At 40.4% G+C, this 19472-nt stretch overlaps 1 protein-coding gene across 1 annotated transcript in view; it reads left to right on the top strand.

The window, feature by feature from the left end:
- Positions 1-19472, top strand: part of pkn2a (protein kinase N2a) — a 37697-nt gene that overhangs the window by 9184 nt on the left and 9041 nt on the right. Inside the window, exons 2-8 of the mRNA XM_044133068.1 lie at positions 4564-4728; positions 4898-5033; positions 12810-12964; positions 14814-14943; positions 16515-16663; positions 16759-16972; positions 19179-19364. Coding sequence (XP_043989003.1) covers positions 4564-4728; positions 4898-5033; positions 12810-12964; positions 14814-14943; positions 16515-16663; positions 16759-16972; positions 19179-19364 — 1135 coding nt within the window. The remainder of the gene's footprint in view (positions 1-4563; positions 4729-4897; positions 5034-12809; positions 12965-14813; positions 14944-16514; positions 16664-16758; positions 16973-19178; positions 19365-19472) is intronic.

The following is a 19472-nucleotide window of genomic DNA, read 5'->3' as shown; positions in this document are numbered from 1 at the left end:
AGTTGTTCCCACTTTCTGACATTTTGAGTTCATTCTGACTAGGATGTTGGAATTTTCCATTTTCAAATACAGCTGGAGCCCAGCTTTATTAGTTCCTGTTAATTAGTTGTTTTTTTTTTAACTGTAATGCCTCCTTTTGAAAAGATATTATTTATAATGAATACTGAGCACAACATGCTCTCCAAACTGCCACATGTTGTGTCTGTGTGATTATGTTAATACTGGGATTGCTTTGAACTGTGTATAAATTTAAAATGACACAAAAAAAACCAACACAATCTGATAAAAACACTAATGGTTTTTTTAATGGATTCATGCTATAATGATGTGGCTGCAGTGTAAATATGAGAATTATTGTGCCTGCTCGGTGGATTTAGTTTTTTGTGGTGGTGAGCTCTCCACCCGCCTTGTCAATGTCTTTGATCCCCTAATAGCAGCTTCGCCTGAGAGAACAGCCCCGGCTTGACTTACCGACTTGATAACTAGCTAATTGTACAACTTTAATGACAAGTTTAGTTAAGCCGAAATTGTTATAGAACATCTGGACAGGTGGAAGTTGCTTCTTGGTATTAGGCCCCTGGAAATGGTCATGTATTGTGTTTACGTCTGGTGATGTTAGCATAAAGGAAGTCCAATACAACCTTGGTTTCACAGTACCTGCGCTTCCATTAAAGACATACACAAAACTTTGTCAATATTCTGCTAATGTCAAAAAAACACAATTTCACCATTGTGGTGTTTCCATTAAATAAGAGACGCAATTAAAATCACATGTGAATAAGTTTGTTCACGCATTAAGTTATTCAAAAAACAGGCTGTGCAATCATCCTCCTACTACTTCTTGTTGTCTTCTTCATCGTTTTTGCCAGTGGTAACATACGGTTGTGGATCTTGTTATATCCGGGAAAAATATTTCTATGACAGTTTTGCGAAGTACACAAATTTCTATACAGCTGAAAAACCACCTCATTTTAGTGGCAGGACTTTTTATCAAGTTTTATGGAATTCTTGTGTTTCCTCTAGGCAAAGTTTTTTTTCCTAATACCAATTTTTTGCAATTTTATGGTCAATGGAAACGCAGCTTGTAATGCCTACATTACAGTACTGATATTATCAGTTCTGTAGAAATGATGATGTCATTTCCACAGACAACACGCTCGAGCTCTATGCTTTGCTTTGTGGTAATACCTCTCTGAGATCCCAGGGTGTCTCCTCCATCACATGTGTTCTCTGGTTGGGGGGGGAGGGCGCCGAAGACAGCCAGTGATATTCTTCAACTGGTGTTAATTTTAAACTCGGTTCTCACTGTGGAGTGAGATTAGGTCCCATTCTGGGCTTCTGTGACCTCACAGAGCGAGAAGCTAAGAAGGATTTGGCTGTCTCTGCTCAGACGGTTTATCTTCCCTGTTTATGTCAATGGTCTGTGTGAGAGAGTTGGAGCAAAGGAGACACCGGCAGAGTCAATGACCGAGACTCTGGCCTCCGCCTCGGAACAGCGCGGCGAAGCCCGGTCTTTTGCGCCGTTGAATCAGTCTGTGTAATAGAACTGAAAGCGATGACGGTCTAGCTGGTCCGCAGAAGATGCGTGGACTTGTTTGTTCATCTGATCTGGAGATGGATTTGGCTGAAGCTGATGAAGTTGTGGTAAGAAACAGCTATTAATACCAAGGAACTTGTTTTTCAAAGAGATATTCGCCTGAAGCAGGTTGAATAAATGTTAAAGTCAAGTTTATTTGGATCACACATTTCAGCAACAAGGCATTTCAAAGTTCTTTGCATCATAAAAATATAATATTAGGCCTGTCACAATAGCAAATTTTGCTGGACAATAAATTCCTCAAGACATTATTGTGATAAATGATAATGTTGTTTTGAGAACATTTTCAAATAATATAATGGTATAAATAATGCAAGAACCCATTCTCAAAGATTAATAGACTTTAAATTCTAATGAACATTTAACGCTGGAACTGGAAGACAGGATAAATATCCAATACAAACAAAACAAAACAACAAATAAAGTGAATTAGGAAGTTTCCGTAAACAAGATTGTCCTTCAAGGAAAGAGGCTAGTTGAGACCGAAGACTTGTCCTCCAGTTTTTGGTAGAAAGAGAGAGAAAACAATAAATCAAGCAAATGGAAATTATTGAGCTTGTTTTATTTAATCATGCAATTAATTGATTTATTGATAATTGTGACAGGTCTACAAAATACATGCTGTCATTAAAATCATCAAGCTAATTGAGAAGCAAATGTTCCTCAAGTATCAATGTTCCAGTTCTTATGAATCAAAAGCAGTTCTCAACAGGATTTTTAGCCTTGATTTGAAGAAGCTCAGTGTTTCAGCAGCTTTGCAGTTTTCTAGAAGTTTCTTCCAGATTAGTAGAGGATGAAAACTGCTTTTCCACATTTGGTTAAATCATTTCTATGATGAATGATTTAAAGACTTTTGTAGAATATTGGCTTGATTCAGTTAGTTAGACGTTGTCGTGTTGAAAATAATATTATGACTCCTTTTTATCACCACTTAAATAAAATATTGACTACTGCAATGTTTAAAGAAGCGTGTTGTTTATTTTAATTCAAAATCGCTGTGCATTCATGGTAACCTCTAAAGCCGCGGCGTTCAGGAAGTGACTGCTAATCCTCCTTAAGTTAAGGTGATGGTTTTAAAGATGCAGGTCACTGGTGACTGACAGCAGCAGTGAAAAGCGGGTGTATGGAGGCAGCTCAGGTTCAAAACTGCACTATGTTGGAGTGAGGCCAGAGCACTCAGGCTGAACAGCTGAGCCTCATGTTCGGTCAAAAGACCTTTTCACTGCCACAGGCATCAGGGTAGTCGGTGCACCAAAGAGTGGGAACTGACAGATCTTCACAACGCAAAACTAGCAGCTGAGTTGTCTAAATATAATATGCTGAAAAAAATATTGGCAGTTTAGAATGACTCAGTACTATGCAAACAAGGAGCTGGGTTTTTTATTTATTTATTTTATTACACTTTCTCTTTAATCCTTTGAACCAAATTGAGAAGACGAGAATTAACTTGTGAAGTTGCTATGACTAATAACCAGATTACATTAAAAAGTCCTTTTCTATTTGCACAGTAACATCAACGTACACTGCAACAGTTGCAATTGCAAAATATATGTTATTACTTAAAAATCAATTATTATTTGATATTTGTCTAATAATTAACATAAAGATGTTGTTTCCTTTTAATGAACAAACATTTAAATCAGTGGTACTGCGGCCCACGGTACCGGTCTGTGGACCAATTGGTACCGGGCCGCGCAAGAGATAATTAAATATTTCTGTTTTATGTATTATTTGAGTCTGGAGGATCTTTTATTTTGAAAATCCTTTAACTGGATCCTCTCGGTTACGTCTTGCGCGTCAACATTGATTCCACTAGCAGCAAAATGAATAAAACAGATCATATGTCTTTGGAAAGTTTCTTTGCGATGGAAAAAGGCCCAGAGAAGAGACAGGAGAATGGATTTATCCCTGCAGGTGATTCCCACATTCCAAGCCCGCTCTGCATGATATGGTGACCGGCTCGTTAATGAGTCAATGAAGCCTTCAAACTGCTTCACCACGTAGAGACCAAGCACCCTGTGCATAAACAACACTTCAGGTGTCTTTCTTATCACTCCCAGTTTGGACCGTCTCGTTGCAGAGAAACAAGCTCAGGGCTCCCATTAGTCGTTATCGTCAGTTAAAATTTTCCCAAAAATAAAATGTTTGTTTTTGTGGCGCGCCTCTATCTTATTTTGAAGGGATATGTAAATGTTACCATAGCAATCAGAGTCATAGAGCGTTAGGGCAGTGGTCGAGATGAGATGAGCTTGTGAGTCTTAGGTCTGGTTCACATGGTAACTTCGTCTTTGGTAATTTAGAATAACCAAAGACGGATGATGATGTAGAAGCAGTAGTGATAGTTTGTGGACTCATTTTAAGTGATAAAAGACATAACAAAAAGAAAAGGCGTTTGATAAAAGACTGTGGGAGCAGCTGCTCTGTTTGCTGCATTATGACGTGGAGGTGAGTTATGTTTTTTCATAGTTAACATTTTTAACTGAATAAACATAACCACATATAATAAACATCTATAAAAATTACCTTTACACATAGTAATAAACATTTCCACGTATCACCTCTGATGTCCACCGGACTCTCAGTTGCCATGTCAACAGTTTGGGATTCCTTCCGTTCTTACGTGACCGCGTTTTCTGATTGGCTACCTGTCACATTCAACAGATTGCGTTTTTCGCTCCCAGTCAGGAAAAACCCCACAGGCTGAGATAATCGGGCCAAGACAATGTTGAATATGCCCAAATTTAGATCGGGCTTATTCAACACACCATACACTGCAGGACGTTGTAAGATTGTCTTAAAGGAAAAATTGGGGCACAAAAAAAAAAGGCTTTAGCGGGAAGCATTATCTTACCCCTTCTGGTGAGAAGTCCCTTTCTTCTGCCTCTTTCCTCTTTGTCGTCCCTCTGCGTTACATACCAGGTTTCCTTGTCTCAACTTCGTTTTGTTTCTCACCTTTTCTTCCCCAGGGGGATGCCAGGGCCCAGCTGGTGGCAGAGCGACTGGGTCTTGGACAAAACCTGGACCTGTCTGACACCATGGTCCAGCAGAAGCTGGACGAGATCAAGGAGCAGATCCGTCGTGAGATCCGCAAGGAGTTAAAGATCAAAGAAGGTGCAGAGAACCTGCGCAAGGTAACCCCAAAAATATTACTTGCAAAAAAAGTAATTTTACTTGATTGCAAAGTAGTATCAAACTTTAATCATTTCCAGTTGGTAGCTCTTTCTATTACTCTGTCAAATTTACCACCCAAAAGATGTAATAGTGCTCCTTTACTTTCTTATTCATCCCACTTATCCTCAGGTCACCACAGACAAGAAGAGCCTGGCTTATGTGGACAATATGCTTAAAAAATCTAACAAGAAGGTGGAGGAGCTCCACCAGGAGCTGCAAGAACTAAACGCTCATATAGTGGTCAAAGATCCAGAAGAACTAGCAGGTAATTAGAGCTGGCCAGCTGCACCGACTTCATGGGCTACTTCTTCATTATCCAAGTTGTACCAATGAAATATTTGTGACCAGTTCTTTTTTTCCAAAACTTTGACCGACCTATTTCTTTTTAAGAACTATAATATAAGAAGGTGCAACATCATAACTCAGTGAAATCCTACAGTATTCCCTGTACCGAACTTGGACTTTATGCTGCTAACACTTAGCATTCGTCAACAACTCCTAGGCAGAAGTGAGAGCGCAACACAAATAATCACCCAGCCGAACTCTCTTTGCTAAGTAATAAAACATAATTTAACGAAGTTTTGAGGCAGATAATTTGCCTCGACAAATTTTTATAATCGAGGTACTCGGATCATTTGAGGAATTATTGCAGCCCTAGTTGTTATAGCAACCCTAGACATTTTAGGCATGTGCGTTCGCTGATCAGAAAAAGATCAGCCGAAAGTAGCAGTCGATCACCAATCAATATCTTTTACAGCTATTCAAAATGTTTAGCTAAGCTATACTGGTGAAAGAGTTATGGGCTGACATTCCTTCTGTCATGTTAACCCATTTAGCTGTGCGTTTGCTGCATAGTTGCTTTAACTGTAACTACAAATATTGACAGTACAATTTTGGGAGTGTTCTGTCAGAAGCCCTATATAAACTTACACATGCTAATAAAGTGCACATCCAGTGTTTGGAGGTGACTCATTCCCCAGAGGCTGACATTGTTGCATTCCCACATTCCAGCGATAGCTACAATGAGCTGTCGATTGTTCCTCCCCGAGCCCGTTGAAAGCCTGCTCCTGTTCGTTTGTCAGCAACAATGGAATTTAGAGAGAGTTGAAGCACAACAGCTGGGAGCATTCAGGATCGCCTTTGTTACCGTCATTGTCTTGTGGAGTAGTTGTTGGCATCTGTTGTTCTGATGGGTTAAGGAAGCAAATGGATGGCCTGTTGCCGTCACATTCCCCTGGTTTAGGAAGTAGATTAGGGTAGATGTGTTAGTTTAGATATATGTCCAGAGAACGACCAGAAATTCGGGCCGGGTCGGGCCAGAATTATTTGTTTAATAGTCTGGTCGGGGGGCTGCACAGTGGCGCAGTTGGTAGCACTGTTGCCTTGCAGCAAGAAGGTCCTGGGTTCGATTCCCGGCCCAGGGTCTTTCTGCACAGAGTTTGCATGTTCTCCTTGTGCATGCATGGACTCCTTGGACTTCCTCCCGCAGTCAGGTTAATATGTCTCTCTAAATTCTCCCTAGGTGTGAGTGTGTGTGCATGGTTGTCTGTCTCTGTGTTTCCCTGCGACAAATTGGCGACCTGTCCAGCGTGTTCCTCTCGCCCGGAACGTTAGCTGGAGATAGGCACCAGCACCTCCCGACCCCACTAGGGACAAGGGTGTAAGAAAATGGATGGGTGGTGGATGGTCTGGCCGAGATCAGACGTTAAAAATACCTTCAGTGCATACAACACAGAGAAAGCCAAACGAGAATGCACAGTATTGTTGTGTTAATCTACTTATTATAGAGTAAATGGAGGAGGAGATGGTTTAACCTGTTGAGAATATAAAGAAAGTAAGTAGGATGCAGAAGTTCATCAGATTGTAACAAGTGCAGCGCGCTGCAGGGATGCACGGCCCCACCTTGCTCCTTGCATCTTGCAGGCAAGATTACCTGTCAATTGCAAAATTAATTATATTGTGTTTTCTAAAAATGGTTTTATCAGTAAAAATGAAATGTTTTCCCTCCCCGACCAAAAAGCACACATTTGCCCTTAACACCCCTGGATCTGCATGAAATAATTTGTTCCTTCTTGGAGTGCTTGACGGTTACTATGCTGCCTAGAAAAATAATAAAGTTAGGTTTTCAAAATATAGAGACAGAGAGAGAAAAGGGTAAATGTGTCAATTTGTAACCCAGTTTTTCTCCAAGAGGTGGGTAGACTGTGTGAGATTATCAACTATTCAGCAAGGTTAGCTTAGCTACGGACTACTGTTTACCTCCTTTTCACTAGCATTTAATGAATTAAGAAAAGAAGTTACCAAGATATTCATATATTGAACTTGTCCCTGTACCTTTTACCACACTTAACAACAGATGATCATTCTAGCTAGCAAAGCTACCAAAGACAGCAGATAAACATTTTTCCTGTAATGATAAGTTGTTTCTCCACCATTTAGTGTGAATGAATGAAATTAATTGAGAGTCCTAATGATTCTGACTGGTTGTTTTGGTCGGAACGTTGCATTACTTTAGACAGCAATAGTAGTTCAGGTGACGGAGATTAATTGTTTTCACAGAGTATCTGTCTCATAACAAACTGACACGACATGGCAATAGCTTTACGAAATATGGAGAAAACATTTTTTATTGAAGTTATATACTGCAGCTTGAATAAAGTGCAACTACATAGCATGACTTTGAGAAGTCAGGATTGCTTCATGTATATTTTGTATGTTGCCTATGACTGTTGCTTGTGGGGAGAGACATTTCAGCAATCTAAAACAAAAAAATTAAGCAATTTACTTGCATACTGTTTGCAGACTGTTGCATGTAAAATTCATGAGCCGTAAATATTGTGCTAGTTATCAGTATTGGACCAAAGAAAGCAAGGCAGTTGCAAGCCTTTAAAATTGTGATGCTTTTGATAGGTCAGATAGACTCAAAAAATTGTAACAGCAGCTGCATGGGGGGTGGGGGGGATTTCTGGCAGCGTTCTTGCTCATAGTACCATGTTATAGCACAGTCAAATAACTATGCTACTTTCACTTGTATAGTTATAAATGCTATATATATATATATATATATATATATATATAAAAATATATATATACTATAAAATATATATATATATATATATAGTATTTAATAACTATATATATAACTTTAAAACTATAACTCCATATAACTATAACATATATATAACTATATATATATATATATATATATATATATATATATATATATATATATATATATATATGGCTATTCTGAAGGAGCTCAGAGGGGGAGGTGGGCTTTAGGAGACGGAAGCTTGGAAACTGCACCTTGGAGGTCGAGCTAGGTCCAACCAGACTTTTTCCCCAAGTGATTTGGTTGCCATGGGAGATTTAATGATTTCTCAAACATCCATGAAAGAATCAAAACAACACTTCAGGTATGTTTTTGGTGAAGGAATAACATTATAAAGTTACATAAAGCTAACAAAAACTTGGTTTTACATCATACTGCCACTTTACATGGTGGACTAAAACAAAAGCAGTAGAAGCTTAATTAAAATATGTCAGGTTTACTTTGGGCTCAGGCCTCTAATTAAAGTTAATGAGTTGAGTCTGATTGGCCTTGGACACAATGCCTGTTAGGCCCAATCTAAATAATGTTTGTATGTTTGAGGAGAGGAACCTTGTGGCTGTCTTAAGGAGGAACAAATTTAGCTTGACTGGACCTCCTATCTGATGAACTGGGGCATTCTGGATAAGTGACGCGGCAACAGTGGAATGTTTCTGGCCATCACAAAGTGACGGAAGGAGGGCGTCTGAATGTTCCTCCTCAGACCTGAAACCGCATCAGGAATCATGCTTGGCTCTGGAATGAGTGAGGAAGATCACTCACGTCTAGGATTAATAAAAATGACTTTCTCTGTCGGCCAGAGTGTTTATTTCTGAAGGGTCTCTGGCTTTTCTTCGCCTCTCAGCTGAGGACAGAAATAGACCACTGCTGGGAAGCAGTGGCTTTGATGCAGAACCACCCGTCAGGTTCCCCCAGTCACATCTGCTCTCTTTTCTAACGGGAATTCCAACACTCAGAGCTGATCCACTCTCTAATCTTCAATCATATCTCATCTCCATGGAGATAAACTCAGCATGGTTTCAGGTCTGAGTTGTCCAGTGATGATGTCATTGCTTAGTAACCCGTATTAGTCATGTTTGCCTTCCTATCAGACGCAGGCCGGGTTAATATGTGGGAGGGTTCCCCTTTGTCAGTGCTCCAGCAGTGACATCAGCCCTGTAGCTATTCAGGAGCTCACAGTGTCGTTCCACGGCCCACTCTCAGGGTGGGGGTCACTGAATTCCTGGTGGGAAACGACCTGAACCATACCACACCCCCCACAGAGAGAGGCAAACCCCCATCGTAAACTGGATGGCAGACTCAGCTCTTCTACACGTGTTGTGGTGTCCCATCACCACTGACATAACATGACCTCACTGCTAACTCTGCTGTTACAGACGCACTGATCAATGATTTGTAGCCAGTTTCTGATTTCTGTAGTGTAATCTACAGAAAAGCATAAATCATTCCTAATGCTGCTAAAAATATTTCTTACATTAATGTGAAACAGCAACGTCATGTTGTTGCATGAGTTTGAAACTTGAGAGTTGTTACTGTAAGGTAAACTCTTGATCTTTCTTAAGGATAATGCTATCCTGAAAAGGATAGCATTATGTAAAATCAACTGTGTTGAGCTTTACATGATGTTCTGATGTCATTCTCTCACCAAAAACATTTCAGGAGTGTTGCCTTGTTTCTTTGCTAAATGTTTGAGAAATCCTTTCATCTCGCGTGGCAGTCATTCAGCTGTGCAAAACGCCTGGTTGGACTTAATCCCGCCTTCAAGACGCAGCTCCGCCACCATCCCCCTCATCTCTCCCACTCAACTCCTTCAGACTAGCCAGCAGTAATTAGCAAATACCTGGTGGGATTGTGCATCTGCTGAGATCATTATATGAACTACTTCTCAGTGCAATGCTGGTAAAAACCTTGTTCAACTTCCTGAAGGCACAATTTCAGCAGAAGCAGGCGTTCTTAGAGACACAGACCCAATTTCAAGACGCTAACTTAGAAAGTCAAATTTCTTTTAAGTCATATTTGATATATGAAACATTTTTATAGCAACTGAAAATAACAGTTACTCAATTGTGCTATAAAATGGCACTTTGTGCCTAGAAAATGCGTAATATTATCCTTTTTAAGTATCTTCAGCAAAAAGAAACTGATTAATAATGCATTGTCTTGACGACATGGATTTTAGATACTTTCAAACATTGTTACTATTTATAAGCGTTTGTTGGAAATACTAATTTATTACTCAATCTCTTTTCATGTTTAATTATTGTACATAGGCACATACATTTACTAGATAAGTTTTTTTCTTTTAAAAAATGAGTCAAAACAGTCTAGCAAAATGTGATTTAAACCATTTTGATCTATTTTTTGCTAGTTTCTTTTAGTAGCAATAAACCCATAACATATATCGTGATAGACACATCATCATCATCATTATTATTATTAATAGATAACACATCTGCCGGAACATTCAATATATAGAATATCCTCTGAACTCTGATCACACTGCATTCTGGGGGATGCAGGCAGAGGTTGAGCTGCTCAACCTTTCAAGGCTAGCTAAGTTAGCTTGGTGGCATCAACTAACTCACTCTATGATTGCGCAGCAACAACCTGTAGAAGAACTTGTGCAGCAGCAGTTTCATGTTTTGTCACCATGCCTCATAACTACTTAAAAATAGGAAAAGCAATGGTTGGTGGTGAAAACTGGACAAAAAATGAACGGTCACGCCACCACTTTGGCTGTATTTCAGATATTTAGAACAAATAAAAACCTTTCAATAATAATCAATATCAACTGTTATGAAACACTTCCGTCGTGATATGTTTTTCAGCCCTACTTTCTTTAACTCATACTCTATATTTGCTGATTCAATTCCAAAGAGTGTTGGTGTGAACATGTTGTCATGCTCACATATGTTGTGTTCACTGATGAGAAAAAGATCCGATTCCTGAGTTAATTTCTCAGTTCATTTCTACTTTCTATACAATAAACATTTAGAATATTTATTTAGCTCTAACTTCCTCAACTTATCTTCTTGTCTCTGTGTCTTCTACTCCCATTAAACAGAAAGCCCCAGTGCCAATTCTCCCCAGCCTTTCAAAGGTCATTACATGACTCATGTAGTATTTTAGTTGAATGAATCACGTGCTTCCATTCTGCTCTCATCCCACAGGTGTTCAACAGAAAACATTACACAGTGTTTACTGAAACATCTGAAGCATGAGTCATACATCTTCTTGTTTCTGTCAGCATCTTGGAGCTGTTTTAAAAAAAAATCTTTTCTGGTTTCAGTGGAGATAGGCATATTTAGGAGATATTAAAGTACCCATTGATTTATTACTATTGTTTGTTCATATTTGCAGACATCAGGACTCTGTCTGCATGTTCTCACCAAGCATGGCGGATGCCTGCAGGCATTTCAACAAACTGCATTAAAGGGCCAGTATGATGTAAAATCATTGTTTTTTTTTTAGCTTTGCATCATGCAAATAAATATTTTTCCCTCATCAAAAGCAAACCTGGAGTGTTGCCTTGATTCTTTCATGCAAGGTTGAGCAATCCTTTAATCTCCAAGACAACCATTGAGCTGTGCAAAATGCCTGGCTCGACCCAGCTCTGCCTTCAAGGACCAAGCTCCTGCTCAGAGCTGCAATTTCTAAGCTTCCCAGCTTCCTCCTCACAGAGCAGCTCTTCCCCCACTCAGCTCCTTCAGACTAGCCAGCAGCAATTAGCAAACACCTGGTAGAACTGCTCATCTGCTGAGCTCCTCATACGTGATGCTTCTCAGTTCAATGCTGGTAAAAACGTCGTTCGAATTCCTGAAGGCAGAATTTTAGAAAGAGCAGGAGTTTTTAAGGAGACAGAGGTCCAATGTAAGGCATTATTTACCAAGTCAAAATTTTTTCAGTCATATTTGATGTATGTAGCGTTTTTATTAGAGTTGTGCCGATCAATCGGCCACTGATCGTAATTGGTCGATTTCTGTGAAAAAGTCTATGATCGGTGAACGCCGATCACTGTCTCTTGTTACCGATCAGCAAACCCATCACCTGTATCTCCCGTCGCAGCCTTCGTGTGCAGCCGATCTCCTCTTTCCTTCACACTGCGCAGCCACGCGGCAAAAAATCCTGTTGTGTGGAACAATAACACTCTGAGAGTGAATGGGGACATTTGCATGTTGCACACTTCGGGGGTGAAGCACGTCAAAATGCATCAACACAACGAATCTATTATGGCATTTACAAAACAACCACTATACCGAGGCTCAATGCAGGAAAAAAAGGACATCCGGGTTGGCCAGATAGCAGGTAAAGCAGCGCACAACTACCAACACTCACAGAAGTGTATCACGGTCAGAAAGCTAAACAAATAACCCGCAAAATAATTAAAGTCTTCAAGCTGGCGGTGTAAGACGCTGGTTCTGCTTTCGCTCTTGGACCGTCGCCGCGCGCTACCGGTAGTAATATTTCACAGACATCCACCAGACAGTGAACTCTCACACTGAACATCTGCTTAAAGCTGCAGCAGGTAACTTAAAAAATCTTTTGTCTAAATTAGGTGAATTTATTACCAAAAACGTTTGCCAGATAACATAGCATCGTTTATACCCAAAGCGAAAAATTAACAGCCATTCCAGGCGATCGGCAGAGCTCGGCCTTTTGGATGATCGGTATCGGAACCGGCAACAAAAAACCTGATCAGAGTCTTCCTAACTTTTACAGCAACTGAAAATAAAATAGTTACTTGATTGTGCTATAAAATGGCACTATGTACCTGGAAAATACAGGAAAATACTGGCCCTTTAAACTGCAAATAAAAGTCGATCGTGAAGCATCAATCATTTTGAACAACTTCATGGTTGCTATACTGTCAAAATCCCAGTTAGTCTCTGTAAGACTGACCGTATGTTTCACCCTTTTTTTGTCTCCTTCTAGAGTGCCCTTTAACCCCCGATACTCCAAGCAGTGAAGCGAGAACGTGCACAAGCAACAGCCGCCTGGCAGCTTTAAAACGACAGAATGACATCGAGCTGAAGGTGAAACAGGGAGCCGAGAACATGATTCAGATGTACTCCAACGGCTCCTCCAAGGTGAGCACAGCACGAGAGGAGCAGGACTCACTCGACTTTCAGGTTTTTGCGGAGTCTTGACAGAATGTCAGGTTGAGTGAGATTGAAATGTCAATCTCACTCATTGTGAGATTCTAGTTCTCATTCTAGCCAGATGACATGAGGTTACACTTTACGAATCTGCCGCTGAGAGATTTCAGCTTCGTTTTTAAGCAGCTGTTTTAGCTGCCATTTTTAAAAAGGCTTGAAAATCATGGGCACGTGAAACACAAGGTTTGCCGAAGCTTGTCACTGGTGTCCAAACCTTTATCCCACTGGGTAAAATCAACAATTTGGAGGTACTACAGGCATAAACGTGAAAAAAATAAAAATAAGAAGAAAAACAAAAAATTTAAATATATTGAACGCACACGAAAATAATTTTATGTAAGAAACAAATTTGTAAATCATAGATCTGAAACATAAAAAGAGGTTGTCTTGTTTTCCCTTAGAAAAAATATATATCTGTAAATTTTTGGGTGCTGTTTGTTTACAGTTATCTTGGTTCAGTTTGTCTTTCTTGTTTAATTCTCATCAACATTAACGGGACATGGGACACTCTTTCTTCAAAAAGGCTTCCTGTATTTACCTTCCTGTATTTATGCTTCGGAATAAGCTGCCGGTTGTCACAGGAAATCAAAAACAGACAGATGAGGCACCTGGCGAAGGCGGGGCCATCAATGACAGAAACATAAGCTGGTAAATTCAACTCATGTTGCCTCCTGAACTTTTAAATGGTAGATCTGTCTCTCCAGTGTGTTTCAGCCACTTGAGGAAGAGTTCAGAGTTTGAACTGAAAGCAGAAACTCTTAAACGTGACTTGAAACCCAGTCTGTGACATTGCAGCTTCTTCAGGGGGAACGTGAGAAGGCGCTGACACATACTGTGCTACCCACACACACACACACACACACACACACACACACACCCACACACACACACACACACGGCTGTTTGTTTCCAAAGCTGGATTGTCTCTTTCCCTGCACAGAGCGAGGACAGACTGTATTTAAGGAGGAAGGTGTGTAGCATGAGGCTTCAGGTAATATTCAAATGGTTCAATTAAAAATCTGGAGAATGTGCCAGTTTTTATTCCGATTAACGAGTTAATAGTCAGAATATAACTGTTAGCTCGTCCACATGAATGTTTCCAAACAAGAGGAACATTTGTTAGCCTGCAGGTCATAACCAGGCCTTGGTATTGTTACCTGACTCCCAGAGTCTGTCTGGGGGTCTGTGTGTGTGTGTGTGTGAGAAAGGGGATGTGGGGGGGAGGGGGAGGGGTCGCATTTTGCTCAGTGAACCTCCCCACTCCTCTTACCCACTTCCACCTCCAGCCAGACAGAGGCAGCCATTCCGTTGGAAATAGACCTGATGTCAGAGGAAATGCCTGCCGGACCGAGGACCTTCCTGCGCGCGCAGCCATCAACAAGCAGCACTTCAACGTCACAGGAATTTGGGGTGGAGTGGGCTTTGTTCACGCCGAGTGTGTGTTTGTGTATTTGCATGCATGAGATGAACAGCAAATAGGAGGAACTCCGCAATAGGATTCTGCTTTGTTTGCAGTGAATACAGTTTTCCATGGGGTCAGTTGTACCACAATTCCAATTAAGGACACAAGCTGAGGTTGTGGTGCCAAAGTTGGTCTCTCTCTGCAGGTGGTCAGATGGTCCAAGACGTCAGTGAATAACAAGGATATAGTTTGGAGGGGTCAGAGGGGGGGAATGTGATGTCCACGGTTTTCCTCAAACCACAAAATGTGAATTTAACTCTTGTTGTTCAAGACAAACACTTTCTAATGTAGATTTTCCTTTTTGTTTTTCACCGGCAGGACCGCAAGTTACTGGCCGCTGCTCAGCAGATGCTTCAAGACAGCAAGACGAAGATCGAGTTCATCAGGATGCAGATCCTGAAGGCCAGTCAGGCCACAGAGTTGAGCTTTGAGAGCAATGACCTGATGGGTGAGCTGCCACACCCATTTACTGACCAGGGCTACACAACTACAGTTGGTGATCCAGCTACAGATAATTTAACCTCCTCGCCAATCCTTGATTTGACACAAGTTTTTACCAATGGAATAGAGCTGTTTCATAATGACCGTGCTTTGTTTCATACCTGCTTTTAATGGTGGAATGATGTTCTGTTGTAAAGAAGTTTGCACAGTTTAAAGTTCTTAAAGCTCAAAGGAGGTAGAAGCACCAGATTAATGGTGCGCTTCTCCTCCCTCACCTGTTGCTGCACACCACCAATGTTTACTTGAAAGTAGATATAGTATAGCTCCATCCATCCATTTTCTTACAACCTTGTCCCTGGTGGGGTTGGGAGGGGTGCTGGTGACTAGATGTTTTGTGGAAGAGGTGGGGTCACCCTGGACAGGTCGCCAGTCCATCGCAGATAATACAGCTCCAATTTTCTCAATTTTTGGAAAATCGGCAAACGGCTGATACTTAATGAGAAATCAGTCTTACTTCTAATTTCATCTACATCAGCAAAGGTCTGACAATCAGCCACTGTCCTCTTTTGTTTGTGGTGAGAGAGAGAGCTGACTGGTTTTTTTTTGTTTTTTATTCTGACTGACTGACTCACCAGGTCACATCTGCATGTGTGCGGTTAACAATAGTCAACGTTCTGATGTCAACTTAGCAACTGTGCTGCTATATTTAGCGATGAAAACAAGAAAAATCGGAATCATCAAGTCAGGTTTTTTAAACATCTGTAATTTGTCAGAACATCTCAGTTGCTGCAACTGTTCTTGAAAAGTCTTGCAAATTCTTCCTTCTATTTTAGGCCTGTCGTAACAGGTAATAAATCAATTAATCGTATAATAAATTAAAACAAAGTCAATAATTTCTATTTGTATGATCTATTGTTGTTCTCTTCTTTCTTTTTCTATGTCTTCTGCCTGGTACTTTGGTCTCAACCAGCCCTTTCTTAAGGACAATGTTGTTTGCAGAGACTTCATAATTAATTTTGTTTGTTGTTTCTGTTCTTTTAACATTTTGGATATTTCAAACGCTTTCCAGCTTCAGTGTTAAATGTTCATTAGAATTTAAAGATTATTGCTCTTTGAGAATATGTTCTTGCATTATTATGCCATTACCATTACAAAATTGTCTCAAAACAACTAAATTATAATTTATTGCAATAACGTCTGGGACAATTTATTGTCAGGCTGAACTTGTTTTTGTGACAAACCTGCTCTGTTTGTCTGCTTTAGTCCAAGCTTCAAAATCAAAATATTTCTGAATATATGTGAACAAAGGCATCATTCGAGCTTTAATAATCAGCCAGTCTTATTATTTCAAGACTATCTATTGCTTTTTTTTCTTTGTTTTAACTAAAAGCAGATTGATTATGTTTATAAAATGTTATGTAAGAACTGTAAAGCTTTCTATTTTTACTTTTGCAGAAGACATAGAAAATTGGAATATGATGCTATTAAAAGTGCTGTATAATAAATCTTACGCCTATAAGAGATTGTTTTGTTGTTCCCATCCTGAAGTTAGTAACAGTTGGTTGGTTCTCTGACTAGCTGACAAGTCCATCATCAGTCCTCTGGACCTGCGGGTGGAGGAGCTGTGTCACCATGCCAGGATAGAGTCTGCAGTGGCAGAGGGAGCCAAGAACGTCATGAAGCTGCTGGGCTCCGGAAAAGTCGCAGAAAAGAAAGCTCACTCAGAGGCAAGACTGTTTCAGTGTAAACTATAACATTCAAAGCGACCCTTCTCGACTTGCATGCCTGCGTCTTACCGTTTTAAATGGCTCCACTCTTCCAGGCTCAGGCTCGCTTCACCGAGTCCAGCCAGAAGCTGGACCTGTTGCGTTACTCGTTAGAGGAGCGCCTCAGCGAGTTGCCAAAAAACCACCCTCGCAGCAGCGCCATCGTAGAGGAGCTGTCTCTGCTGTCCTCCCCCGCCCTCAGCCCCAGGTCCAGCATCATCTCCACACAGAACCAGTACAGCACCTTCACCAAGCCCGCAGCACTCACAGGTAACACACACACACACAGGTAACACACACACACACACACAGCTCGGCTGTCATCAGAAACCCTCAACTGTGCAGTGATTTGTTAATGCAGATCTTGGATGATAGTGTGACGTCACCCTCCTGACTTGGCTGATGTCGTTCCAGATGGGTTATAAAATGCAACATTACTGTTTACATCAACACAGTGCCATGTTACATTAGTGAACCTGTTAGTCTTGTTAAGCCATGCCTGTATTTTAGTGTTTCCTCTCTGCCTGTGCAGACACACCGCTCCACCTGTGTGTCTGAACAAGCTGCAGACTCTCCCACAGCCTGGCTGTATATACACATGCATTTTCTTCACAGCATGCTTAACGCAAATATAAGAAAATGCAAGCCTCTTAAAGCACAAGTCAGACTTTGTAATCAAGATTTTAGAGGTTTTAGAGATTTTTGAGTGTGGGTGAGTAGTGAGACTTTTATACTTGATTATTCTGCACCAGAAGAAGCCAGATGTGGTAGATCTCGACATAAACAATGGCTAGAAATTATTATTATTATTATGAAACTAGAGATGCGACAATCAGATATTAATATCTGTGTCGGTCCCGATGTTGAAAACAAATCTGGATCAGGTATCAATGATTAATAACAATGCACCTGATCCATAAGGGCAGATCTATTCAGCCTAATTCTACGCTTTGTGCTTTGAGCAACATCATGTTTTATTTATTTTACATTATATTTAGGATTCCTAATTGCACTTTCTAAACCATTGAAAGAAGATTTGTTGCAGTTTATTTTTTACATGTTTGATTAATCCAACTTTTTTTTTTTTGTCAGTTTCAGTTTCTTTAACATTTATTTTGCACTGACTGAATACTGGAAGGTTGTTTCTTTATGTTTGACCAAACTTGTCAAGCTATTGTTGCGTTTAACTGTGCTGTATTGGTGGAGAGTTCACAACAGCATTTTTAATGCAGTACCGTGCATTGATTATGTCTGTTTAAAACAAAAATAAATGTTTTAAGTCAATCCAGCTGCTTTTCTGTATCGGCTCTGTATCCGCTGACACTAAACCTCAGATATCTGAATCGATATCAGAAGTGAAAGTGGATCAGTACATACATGAAACTATGAAAGAAGTCTTCTGGTTCTGACTACGCAACAGGTTTCTCTGTAGAAGCTGCAGTTAACATTCAATTAATTGTGTGTTTTTTCTTTATTTGCCTCCTTCGTCTTATGAACTTGTCACAATCCTGTTTGTTTCCTGTTTTCCTTTAATATCGTAAATATGATCCAAAAATGGTGCCGTTCGTTATTACTTCTGTAACAGTCGCGCTGCAGTGTGTCGTCCACTTTCTTCTTATGAGCCATTCACAACAGAACTTTAATTTCAGTCACTTTTAATCAGTACAATAACCAAACAACAACAACAACAACAACAACAACAACAAAAAGAAAGGAAAAAGCTGCTGTGTGAAGGGAGGCAAAGTTGGAACAATGACGTCCTCATAATGATGCATAGCAACAGTTACTACTTAGCTCTCAGTATCACTAAATAACCGTGGATGAGTCTTTTTGAATTAGGGGAGAAAACAAACAGGTTTTATTATTTTGCATAAAGTAATCCATAAATATTATGCTTCATAGTGAGAAATAACATGCAGCGTGCTTCATGTTTCCTTGCAGTAGAAGATAATCTCAGGCTTGCACTGACAGTTGGATTAGTCATCCTGCTTTCCTCAGGCGCAGCTATCTGTCTATCAGATGTTTACTGACTGATAGAACAACATTAGATTTAATGCAGTTTGTTACACTAATCATCTGTCTGAGGATGAGTGAGCTTCTCTTTAAAGCTGGTGCTGATGCACATAAATGTGGGATTTATTTAATTCTGCTGAGGTATCAGGCTTTGGCTGGATTAAGCTCACGTAAGCAGGGCTTAAAACTAAAACTGAGATTCAGTTAGACCTGGTAGGTCTGGTGTCTCTTTTATTTTAGTCAACAGTCGTTCTTAGAGTCGACCTGTTGGCTTCCTCTAATAAAATATAATTACTACTTGTTGTTGTGAATCGGTCGAACCTGAATGTGCAAGACCAGATTAGTCGAACTCATTAAATGAGTCATATTTGCATTTCTGCTGCTGCTGCAGTGTAAAAAGACGGTCTGACTGGGTTTGGAGCAGCTTTCCACACATTGACTGGTCCGTTACCTTCATCCTCAGGCACGCTAGATGTCAGACTCATGGGCTGCCAGGACCTTCTGGAAAATATCCCCGGCCGTTCCAAGGCGGCCCCCAGCCCGCTGCCTGGCTGGAGCCCCAGCGAGACGCGCTCATCCTTCATTAGCCGAGCAAACAGAAACCGAGGCGTGAGCTCCAGGAACCTCACAAAGAGCGAGGAGGTCTCCAGTAAGTAAACCTCACCTCCCTCTGACTCTGTTGGGATGGTAACTGAAGAACCAGGGCAGCTTTCTGGGGCCATTCTCACACATTTTCATGAGAGGTTCCTTAACTTCC

Source organism: Gambusia affinis, linkage group LG12 (genome assembly GCF_019740435.1).
Source record: "Gambusia affinis linkage group LG12, SWU_Gaff_1.0, whole genome shotgun sequence".
NCBI classification, from domain to species: Eukaryota; Metazoa; Chordata; class Actinopteri; order Cyprinodontiformes; family Poeciliidae; genus Gambusia; species Gambusia affinis.
This window is presented reverse-complemented; position numbering and strand designations above follow the sequence as displayed.